General features: G+C 36.5%; 1 protein-coding gene across 2 annotated transcripts in view; it reads right to left on the reverse strand.

Moving 5' to 3' along the window:
- Positions 1-12,534, reverse strand: part of FBXL4 (F-box and leucine rich repeat protein 4) — a 139,365-nt gene that overhangs the window by 71,012 nt on the left and 55,819 nt on the right. For both annotated transcript variants that reach the window (XM_072642903.1, XM_072642904.1), the window contains exon 6: positions 1,058-1,271. In XM_072642903.1, coding sequence (XP_072499004.1) covers positions 1,058-1,271 — 214 coding nt within the window. The remainder of the gene's footprint in view (positions 1-1,057; positions 1,272-12,534) is intronic.

The following is a 12,534-nucleotide window of genomic DNA, read 5'->3' on the forward strand; positions in this document are numbered from 1 at the left end:
GAGAACAGAAGGAAGGCCAGAAGGAAGGACAGCTTTGAAAGTAACATGTTAAATTTATTATATATTTTAAAAGAAAAGCAAGCTGTACATTATACTCATTTTTATGTACAATTCTCTCTTTATACTTTAGTGTCTATAGCGAAGTATTCACTTTAGTTCGATTTATTAAGTTCAGATTTTTTAAAAAATACAAAAAAAAATAAAATTGTGTTTCTTTTAAGAGTATTTACTCTCTTCCCCCAAGCTAATGGACCATTTCATCACCCTGTACCTTCTCATTCGCATACCACAGATGTAGGATGCAAATATGATAAGATCATTACTGATTTTTATAATGTTTAGAGCATAAGAAATTTTAATTTGTTTAAAATTCTTAAAATGAAAATCATGTTAACAGTATAAGTGGTCAACTAACTACTTACTACCTATGCCATATATACACCTCAAACCAAGGAAATTTTAATGTCATTAATACATTATAACCAACTCTCTACCTTAACACTATAAAGTTCTGCTATTGAAGATTTTGCTGTTGGTTTAATCACCAGACCAACCTAATATTCCCTTTCCCCACATCCCACAACTTGGTTCTCTACTCCCATCCCCACTCCCATTGCTAGATTCATCCTCTGCATCAAATTCTCTGTATTTTATCTACTCTCATACCTGAAATTCACTAAACACTCTTCCCCAGCATGGCTTCATTTTATTTGGTACTGTACCCTCCCCAGGTACAAGCCTCTGCCTAAGGTCACTGTTTCTACTAAAATCAACCAGGACCAGAATGTTTCTTGATCCATTAGGTTTAGGCCCAGGTTCTGCCCCATCCCTTTCCCTCCATCGCTACAATTGCCACAGCAGCTCCATCTGAGTATCCACCAAACCCTACCTCAAGAATACATCCCTCATTTATAACATCATTACTATGGAACTAACTGTCCTCTGAACAAATGTTTCATCTCACATCATGTTGTCATGGAACCAACTAACAGCTTTAGTTAAGATAAACTTATAATTTGGTCATGGAAGGTGACAAAAGTAAATGAGTAATTCTTACCTCTACTTTTGTTCGATAAAGAACAAGTCGCTTAAGGCCACACAATTTGGCAATGTGGTTGAAAGCCTGGGGTGGCAGTTTATCACAGGAGGAGAGATTTAATTCCTGAAGATTTGGACACATCTCAGAAATAACCTCCAAACAAGTTTCATTGAGGAAGTGGCCACAAGCCAATTCGAGGCGTACTAATTCAGATCCACAAATTTTCAGGAACCTGTGAAAAATATTTTTCATGTGAATTGAAAAAATTAATTCAATTTTTTTTTGCAGGGCTTTGGAATACTGTCAATTCTACACAGATGCTGTTACAAGTATGCATTTCTATTATGGCAAATTTATAACTTGGAACACTTAAATTCTCTTATATTCATCTGCATACTAAAAATATGCATGGTTAGACTAAAATAAATTAACCTGAGAAAATAAATTAAGTGGCTACACTTCACTGAAAAAACTCAGTGAACACACAGCAGGAAATTAACAGAGCAAAGGACACTTTTTCTCCCACTTAAGTGACATTCACATTTTAGGTGGTAAGCACAACTTAGCTAGATAAATTTCTTTCTTTTCCAGACTTTTTGGAAACTTGGAAGAGATGTTTTCATAACAGTGCCCACTCAATCATGGATGTCACATCATAAATGCCACATCAAAATAGTACTACCACAAACTGAATAAGAAAAACTTTACTACCTGCCTCATTTCTACCTTCACAAACTTCTAGGTTGGTTAAAGTAGATAGTTTAAAATATTCCCTGAAGCTGATATTATTAACTGCTAAGCCACTGTATTTTTGTATCCACTGAAATGACTATATATTCTTGAGGGGCAGCTTCTCATATTACATATTGAAATAATCCAACCTATAGGTCAACAAAGTGTTGTAGTAAGATCCACATCAGCACAGTAATCATAATTTCAAAATTAGATGCAGACGAAAAAAGAACAATTCTACTTACACCAGGTAGTTACTAGCTTAGCCCAAAATTCTAGAAGTGACTTTGGGACCTAAGAGAATTCCAAGTCAAAAGGAATCCTTTCCACAGAGCAAACCTATTACTTTAAACAGTAAGCCAAGTTACTATGTCAAGGTTTCTGTTATCTACTAGCATTGTTTTTATATATTCTGGAAAGAAGGCTGTCCAGCGGATTTAAATACATGCTTCTAACTAACTAGAGACCCTGAACAGGACACAAGATTATTTGTTACACCAAATTAAAATGAAACAGAATAATGACTAGCATTGAGAGGCAGCATGTAGAAATAGGGAAAGAACTGGCCTTAGAGTCATGTAGAGCTGAGTTCATGTCCTACTACTGGCTATGTGACCCTGGGCAAGGCATACTACCTCTCAGTGTCTGAGATAACTCTAGTGCTGAAACATTACATCATACAACACCTTACATTTTCTTCAGTACCTCATTCAAAATGAAGAAGAGGTTGACATAACTTCTGCGGCAGTTTCCCACTATGGCCAGGGGTGATTTCTGACTTCACTTATGGGTGCTCCAGCAAAAAGTACCAGTGACATCAATATAATTTCATATTTTGATAAAGGTGAATTTCAACTCAAGTTTTAATGAGGAGAAACAAATGAGCAATTTTTATGATTGTCTCTCAGAACAATTCTCTTCAACTGTTTTATAATCAGCATTTGAAGAACAGGTTCTGATTTTTTTTCATAAATCACATTGGTGAAATGAAATAAGAATAAAAATAGAAATGAGAAGGCCTGGGTTGTGGTTAACGCCGCTATGAGGAAGCATAACAGGCAGGCCACCACATGCAGGATACTTCTAACACTACAGATGTGCATAAACTGCATGATCTGCACAAGAGATCAACTTAAAAGTAGACTATCAAAGTAAATTGACTATCAGCTAGAAATAATGGAGAACAGTAATCAAAAGCAACTGAAAGGGGGCATAGCCAAGATGGTGGAGTAAAAGCAGGGAGAGCTAAAGCTCTCCCTCCAAAATCAGTCAAATACCTGCAAAAAATGACTCTAAAATTCTGGAGCTGCAGAACTCACAGGGTGAAGCAAATCTCCAGCCCAAGTTGATGGGAAGTGTCTATCACATCAGGGTTGGAAGCTGGGCACAGTTCAGCCTGGGCCACACCAGCACAGATGAGGGGGGACTGAATCATTGGCACCTGTGGTGGTTTCTAGACTTCATGACCCCAAAATGCCAAGGACAAATTGGAAGGTCAGTGGGAAAAACTGTCAAACCTATGTGAGAGAATAGAGTGATCTGGCCCCAGCCCCTGGGTGGCAGAGGGGGTGGAGGAGCCAGGGGCAGCTGCTTTTTCTGGAGTTCTAGGTCCAGAGATTGTGGGGAGGATCAAGCAGCTGACAGTACATCCACCTGCCCCCACTGGAAGCAGAGAACTACCTTGACAAAGAGCTCAAAAGTGAAGTAAATGGTTGGGGAAATGAGCAAAAACTGGAAAAAGGATCATTATGGTGACAAGAAAAATCAAAGTATATAAACCGAAGAAGATAACAAAGTCAAAACTCCTCCATCCAAAGCCTCCAAGAAAAATAAGAATTGGTCTCAGGCCATGGAAGACCTCAAAAAGGATTTTGAAAATCAAGTAAGAGAAGTAGAGGAAAAACTGGGAAGAGAAATGAGAGTAATGCAAGAAAATCATGAAAATGGAGTCAACTGCTTGCTAAAGGGGACCCCCAAAAAATAACACCTTAAAAAATAGACTAACCCAAATGGCAAAAGAGATCCAAAAAGCCAATGAGAAGAAGAATGTCTTAAAAAGCAGAATTGGCCACATGGAAAAGGAGGTCAAAAAGCTCACTGAGGAAAATAATTCCTTAAAGATTAGAATGGAGCAGATGGCAGCTCATGACTTTATGAAAAATCAAGAAATTATAAAACAAAACCAAGAGAATGAAAAAAATAGCAGACAATGTGAAATACCTCACTGGAAAAACAACTGACCTGGAAAATAGATCCAGGAGGGACAATTTAAAAATTATGGCACTACCTGAAAGCCATGATCAAAAAAAAGAGCCTAGACATCATCTTTCAAGAAATTATCAAGGAAAACTGCCCTGATATTCTAGAACCAGAGGGAAAAATAGATATTAAAAAAAAGTAACTGAGAGAATGCTATTCCTCCTCTTCCTCACCCACCTTTAGTTTTTAATGTCTTGCTGACTGCCCAAGTATTCTTGGCATGAGACAAACGGTCTTGACTTCAACAAGCTTTAAAAACTACAGCTAAATGAATGAACTTTGCTCAGTCATATTAAATTTAGCACAAGGGTTTGAGTTTGTATTTCACTTGCTTCTCATGAGTTTACTCCTTATATCTTCAATAGGGTTCTATTAGACTATTAACATAGAATGTGTTTTCAGTTTCATTAATTTGAATAAATTTTATAATTAAATTATTTTATTTGTTTTCATTGTTCTGCAATCACTTCCATTATCTTGGATTTTTTTTTTGCCTCCTTCCTCTCTCCCTCCCCATTCCCTGCTGAGATGGCATACAATCTTATATAAATTCTATACATACGTTCCTACTAAATACATTTTCATCTTACTTATGTTGCATAGAACAATTAAAATGAATGGGGGAAACCATAAAACAAAACAATACAAAAGAAAATGATCTGCTTCAATTTGCAATCCAATTCTATAGTTCCTTCTCTGGATGTGGAAGGCATTTTTCCTCGAGTCCATTGAGTTTTTAAGTCCTTGCAATGCTATGAAGTACTAAGGCTGACAGACAAATTCCTCGCACACTGTGATTGTTGCTGTATACAAAGTTCTCCTGGTTCTGCTCCTTTCACTCAGCATAAGTTCATATAAGTCTTTCCAGGTCTCTCTGAAGTCTTCCTGTTCTTCATTTCTTACAGCACAATAGTATTCCATTACATTCATATACTACAACTTGTTAAGCCATTCCCCAATTGATGGGCATCCCCTTGATTTCCAGTTTTTTGGCCACCACAAAGAGAGCTGCTATAAATATTTTTGCACATGTGGGACCCTTTCGCATTTCTATGATGTCTTTGGGACAGAGTCTCAGAAGGGATATTGCTGGATCAAAGGGCATGCACATTCTTGTAGCCCTTTGGGTATAGTTCCAAATTGCTCTCCAGAATGATTGGATCAGCTCACAGCTCCACCAATAATGTATTAGTATTCCAACTCTCCCACATCTTCTCCAACATTTATCATCTTCCTGTTTTAGCCAATCTGAATTTGAATAAATTTTCACCCTTACTCCTTATCAAGAGTTTTGAAGACTCACAATAAAGTTCTGCCTTAGAACATTTGCTTAAGTTATTGAAGCATATTAATAACTGAACACTAACTACTCTAGCTGACCCAAGGATTTGTTCAACATGGGGTTGCAACAAAACCCAAAGACCCAATAAACAGATGTGCAACAAAATCCAACCACAGACCCTAATCCTCCCTCCTTCATCCAATGTCAAGGAGATCCAGGTTCCAGACAAACAGAAATTTGTTGGGACCATGACAGATAGTGTCATTCCAGCAATGTTCTGTACTATAAAAGCTCTATGCAGGCAAGTTGAGAAACAGAGAGAAAGGGATAGGACGTATGCCTGGGCTTGAAACACAGCTCAACCCCACACCCCATACCATCCTCCTCTCAGAGCCCTGAAGGCTCAAACTACAGAAACCAACTCTGTAACACCAATATTATGGCAGCTCACTAAACTGTTGGTGCTTAGCTATAGAACTAAGGAACAGAGGGAATAGGACAGAACACTAAGACAGGAATATGGGGGAAGGGGCAAGTTGTGGGATACTCTACTAAGCCTGAGGGAAAGAACTCAGCATCCTACTGGATCCAATTCTATCCTCCCAAAAGTCACTTGAGACAGAGATTTAGGCTGGTGAACTTTGACTTGCCCATAGTAGGAGAAGGATGAGACGCTTTGAAATCTAGCTTCCAGGAAAACCACCATCAGAGGGGAGAGAGTCAGAAAATGAGCAATAGGGGAAAATTAAGTTGGGAGTGGGGAAGATTGAAATTGCCAAAGATCTCAAGAAGAAGAAAAATGCAACCATCTTGAAGATAAGGAGATAAATCAATAGGGAAGATTTTAACAGCAGAAAGAAGAAATGGCCTCTAGAGTTAGCAAATGAGCTCAGACATCTATGAATAAATGCAGAAAAAATGACCCAACACTTAATGAGACAAAGGATTCTGGAATTTGAGAAGAGCATGGAAACACAACATGCTGTTCTTGAGTGGCTAAGAAGAGAAATGAAAATTATGAGACCAGAATTTATAGCCAGAACAGCAAAATAATGGGCAGAATAGAAAAATTTGAATCTATAATGAGAAATCTCATCCCCCCCAAAAAAGAAAGAACAATTGAATGGGAATGCAAATACACAGAAGTGAAGGACAATCTATAAAAAGAAAAGCAAAAAATAAGAGCAATAAAAGAAAATATTCTCAGTATCTAGGCAAAACATACTGATCTCAAAGACAGGATGTATGTAATATATGGATCACAGATGTCCTAGAAGAACATGACAAAACAAAATGCATAACATCATGATTCAAGAGAACTAATGAACTTGTGAACATAATACAAGAGAGTTTGCCCAGAAGTTCTCAACACAGAAAATGAAATATCAATTGAAAGAATTCAAAGGTCATCTCCAGAAAAATACCCAAGTTCTGTGAATGACCAGGAGAAAGACTTTCAATTCAAAAGAATGGAAATTTAAATAACATAAGATTCTTCTGTACCAAATGGAAAATGCAGGAGGGAATGGAATAGTGTGTCCCAAAGAGTAATGGAACCAGGATGACCTGCCTTGCTAATCTGAGCTTAACTATAAATGAAAAAGATGGATGTTCAATAATAAGAGGCATTCAAAACTTTCTTAGGAAGAAAACTAGACTCAAAGAGATTATATGCTTCTTGAATTCCCCAAACAACAGAAATGATGTAGCAGCCAAGGGCAGGAAAAGAGTGACAGCAGAGAGAACAGTAAGAGACTTCCTCCTTATATCTGCATGGCAACTGAGATGAATGCAGAAATCAGGTGGCAGCAACAGTGAAGAGATGGGCCTGGGACATTATGGATACAAGCTGGTAACAACCTACCTACAGGTGAATCAATATTTTTTGAGGAACTACATTACATAACAGGAAGGTGAATGAAAGGGGACAGGGAAGCAGGGTGATAAAGGGGAGTATGTGATATGCCTGGGTCAAACTGAGGGCTAACAATGAAGGAAACATGGCCCTTGTGGTCTCAGAAAGAGAAGAGCCAACAGAGGAGTGAAAAAGGAGGAAGAGGGAAAGAGGAATGGGGAGTGAGGTAGAGGGGAGAGTAGTGGGAGGAGGTTTCATTGATGTATTGCTTTGGTAGTGGGAGGAGGTTTCATTGATGAATAGTTATATAGGTAAAGAGAGACTTTCTATAAAGGGAGATAGAGTCAGACCTTGTTCTGGGCATGGTCTTGGGGATCTCGTGCTCAAATAGGTCGCTCCGACTAACTTAGGATAGAATGGGAACTCCTAGGGGCAAGTGGCATCTAGGAAAATGAGATTTTGAGGTGACTAAGGAAAAGAAAATAACGAGCAAGAGAGCATCAGTGGTGGGCTACATAATCAGGGATGCAGTAAGAGAATGGTCTACCATGGGGCAGCATCCTCTCTGTCCTATGGGGGAATTGGCATTGTTCTAGGAGACACTATGGAAAAGGGGAACCCTTAGGGCAAATTCTATAGGACAGTGGCAGAAACTCCCCATAGGAGAGAGCCTAGAATGAATACCTTAGGAGTTGTGATTCTATGAGGAACACAGAGAATAGAGACTAGATAATTAAAGGGTCAGAAAGGAATCAAAATATTGCTTAGGCACATGCCCCAAGGAGGTCAAAGGCAGAAAGGAGGGTTCTCTCCTACACCAAAATTTATGGTGACACTTCTAGTATCAAGGAACTGGAGACGAAGCAGAGGTCATAGACAAGGGAATAGCTAAACAAATTGTGGCATGTGAACATGGTGAACTATTATAAGAAATGATGAACAAAAGCATTCAGAAAAAGATGGGAAGATTTACATGAATGAATACATTTGAAGTAAACAGAACCAGAAAAAAAAAACCATGAAAAATAACTAAAATGAAGTAGACAAAAAAAATAAAAATTGAACACTATAATTATTATGACAAAGTTTAGTCATAAGAGAGACATGCATACACTTCCCTCCCTTCTTTAGAAAGGTGAGAGGATATGGGTATGGAATATGCACATACTAACTTAGCTGACATGTTAAGTTTATGTTATCAAACTGCTTTTCTTCCTCTTTTTTATTCTTTGTTATCAAGGATGGTTCCAGGGAAGGGGATGAAGGTGGAGGACATATAAAGGGAGAGAAATATGAAGAAATAAGAAAAAAACATGTTTAAAAGTTTTGAACCATTCTATTTAACCTCTTTTTTCTTGGGCAATGTATTATTTCAATAATTGTGATTAGAATTTTGTCTGTGAAGAACCCTGCCTCCCTTCTTGAGTTTTTTCCTCTGCTCCAGCCCGTACTATTAAATGTTTGTTTCCCAGCTATGTCAAACCAACAACCAATCTCATACTTTTCTCTTATTAGATGGTTAACTGGAGTAGACTGACATTTGTGTTTAGTAACAAGGCTTTTTTTCAATCAGGGGGTGATCTTGCTATGGCCTCTGAATGTTCAGATCAATGTAATACTGTGAAAGGTGACATGTCTGTAGAGCTAAAGGGTCATTTGGACCCTATCTCAGATCCTTCCCTCCCTCCTTTCCTTCTTCCTTCCTTTCTTTCTTGTCCTCCCTAAAACCTTAGCCCCAATGCTCTCTGAAGTGCATAGATTGAACAACAATGGGCTCCTGCCCAAGCTCCACTACAATGATACTAGGAAAGAATTTATAAACTATCATCAGATTCAGCATCAGAAATCCAAAAGGACAATGGAAAACTTTCATGGTACTTTAAAGAAATAAAAGATAATAGAAATTATACTAAAAATGATGATTTTTGCCTTCCTCTCCCTCCCTCTTTACCCTGATTTCTCTATTGAACAAAAATGTTACAGACACTATAGACAGACTTCTTTACTTAATACAAATCTGCATTAATTTCCTTTTCATTTCATTTACCAAAGTATATACCTCCCAAGAAAAGAAGGATCTAGAGACTGACCTTGAGCCAGCTATTATTTCTATCACCATTCATTAACATATAACAAGCATTTTTATCTTAGCCAACTTTGTTCACCTTGAACAAGCTACTTCTTAGCTCTGAAATAGCTAACTTGTTATAGTATGCTTGTCACCTTGAAATAGCTAGTTTTATGTAAGCTTATAGCTTTTTCATTTTCTGTCTCCTATCTATGTCTGTTGCAATAACCAGAAGAGTGTGATACACTTAGTAGATTCTCACAAAATAATTATCGATGATGGTGATGATGGTATTTTGAATTGACTTATCTTCAAGTAACGAATTCAAAACTGTTTTATGCTATCAAGTAAACAAATCTCTAATGTAGAAATAAATTGCTTATCCTTATGAGATGAATTAATTTTTCCAAAGTAATACATAGTACACAGAAAGAAGTCATTTTCTAAATGATATTTGGTACCCTGGAATAATTAACATCACATGAGTGAACAATTTAATATCAGTTTACTCATCCCAGAATCAGGCACTAATCCTCAGAGCATTCTTCTTTAGTAACAAGGTAGTAGTAGAATCAGGTGAAAGGCTTGGACCTCCTGACTCTTAACTGTGTGTTTATATTATTCATATTGAAATGAATCTTGAAAGAGTTTTAACTCATTGTTATTCTAAATAATGTAATTTTATTCGGCACAATATTTATTCCAGATAAAAAATTATAGATAAAGATTATTAAAACATAGTCATTAAATACTTAGCTACAAACAAGGCATCCCAAGAGTCTTCGTGCAGCTTTTTGTTATTAAAAATTAGTGCTTAAAACTGTACTAAGACTTTCTGAACATCTAGGTGTACCCAGTATCAGGTACCCTATAGTAGAAAGAAAATCTGAAAGAACTGTTTCCTCCAGAAGACAGACATACTAATGCAGACATGGATACACAAAATGAATAGACAAACAAATTAAAACGGTATAACTGTTAATGTATAATAAGCTATTTATATCATCTATCAATCAATAAGCATTTACTAAGAGTCTGCTATGGGCCAAGCACTGTCCTAGGCCCTGAGAACAGAAAGATAAAAATGAGAAAGTCTCAGTGTTGAGGGTCACATATGATGTTGGGGAAAATATAATGTACAAATAAATAAAAATAAATAAACACACACATGAACAGATGCAAAATAAGTGTGGGGGGAGCTACTGTAAAAGCATGGAGAAAGAAGACCAAATGTTGTATGTGAGGAACAGCAAGCAGGACCACAGAGTGGATAAAGGGGAGTGATGCCTGATGCCTAAGTCTTGGAGGCAGCCAGCCATCTGTGAAGGACTTTAAAATGTCAAACAGAGAAATCTGTATTTTGCCCTTGAAACTATAGGGACCATGGCAGTTTTCTGAGGACAGTGATACTTGCTAGGACTTCTAGAAAATTCCATATAGAATAAGGCAATGTATTTTAGAGACTGGGGTAAAAGCAAGGTTATAAGAGAAGACTGAGAAGAATATATTGAAACACCAGTTAAACAAATGAAATAATATAATGCAGAAGAAAAAGAATGTTCTCCTGCCTCAACTCCGCATTCTGCTTTTCTTTACTTTGAGACAGCTCAAATACAATGTTCAGCAGGAAGACTTTCCTACTCTTCCACCCCATCCCCAATCCTTGCACAGCTTATATCTTCCCTTTGAGATTAATTTCCATTTACTGTATATGTTGCATATATAGAGTTATTTGCATGGTTTTTTTCCAGGAACATGTGAATTCTGTGAGTGCAGAAGCAGCTTTTGCCTTTCTTTGTATTTCTAGCACTTAAGGCAATAGTAAGTGATTAATAAATACTTGATACCTAAGTGAAAGTATCAGTAATTGGTTTTAGTCAAATTATGGAGAGTTTAAAAATAGAAAAGGGCAAATCTTGGAGCTGAGTGTGATTATGTTTCAATGTACATACACTGATGTAGAAATAAGAATCTAGGGGTCTAAGAATCTAAAAGTATTTAGGTTATTGTAACTTAAGAATTGGAAAATTATAATAAATTTGATTTTAATAAGAAGTTACATACAGACTGATAAATGTAGGCAATATTTTAAGTTATTAATTTATAGATCTGCATAGACAGACAGGACAGAGTTACCTATCCTGACAAGTTTTAAGTACCATTGTCTTACCTAAATCTACTGAATACTTTAGGGATACAGTTTTCTGAGAATTCAAAAAGAAAAATCATGCTAAATAGTTTCAACTTGCAGAGATACAGTTTTCTATCTATATAAGAATTATCAGCAAGAAGGAGCTACATCAATCTTTTTCCAAAAACTGATCATTTAACACATCCCTACTTTGGAAAAAATCTACTTTTTTCTTAAAATTATTATAAATAAATCTTGTTCACAGTAATGAGCATAAATAGACCATACTTATTCATAGATTATTCATTAATAATCAAGTTATGAATATTTATTGTTTATTCTGGGAATGCTGCCTACAAATCATAATGACTATCAATTCAGTAGTCAAAGTAAAGGGGCCAACAGCAATCAGTCAGAAAAACTTTTAATGCCTCCCCTTGAAAAAACACTTCTCCCTTCCTCCTTTTAACAAATATTCACTTAATATAAACCACGAGGATTAAAAGGATGATATTAAGATTCAGTATCTTTGGTCAGTGTGCCAGTTGCTTTATTCTTTTTTATTACAAGAAAGGATGCTATTTTAGGGGGACAGAAAATGATGGTAAAGTTTTTTACAAAAATTAATAAAACATTTTTAAAAGATCAAATGGTTTACTGTCTAAAATACTATAGTTAAATTTAAAGTACTTATGTTCATTTTTGCATTTTGGTTATTTAAACAAGCTCAAGGAACTAATTTGAGTGAACTGACAATAGAGACTAAATTTCTAGTTTTAAAAAATGAAGTTTTAATCTTGCAAAGAGGAACTCTATCCGTAAAACAACAATCTAAAATTTAGAAAAGTAAATTGCTGTTTCCTTCCTATTTCTTCTTATGTACTAGAATTAGTTATACAAATAAGAAAAAAATGGGGGACTGACCAATGAACCCAACCCTTACAAACATGTGCGGAGTACTCAATTAATGTACTATCTAGACGGACCCTAGGGTATGCACGTTTTGTAACTTTTTCTGGTACAGTAACTACATGGTGAAGAAGAGCCTCTGTAATTGCTTATGGAAACAAAACTGGGGTGCATACCAGAAGTACTAGTCAGCCAAATTCTTTTCTCCTTTTGTCTGCCTTTTTTTTCTCCCTGGAATGGTCAACTAAGGAGGTAAGGA

Source organism: Notamacropus eugenii, chromosome 2 (genome assembly GCF_028372415.1).
Source record: "Notamacropus eugenii isolate mMacEug1 chromosome 2, mMacEug1.pri_v2, whole genome shotgun sequence".
NCBI lineage: Eukaryota > Metazoa > Chordata > Mammalia > Diprotodontia > Macropodidae > Notamacropus > Notamacropus eugenii.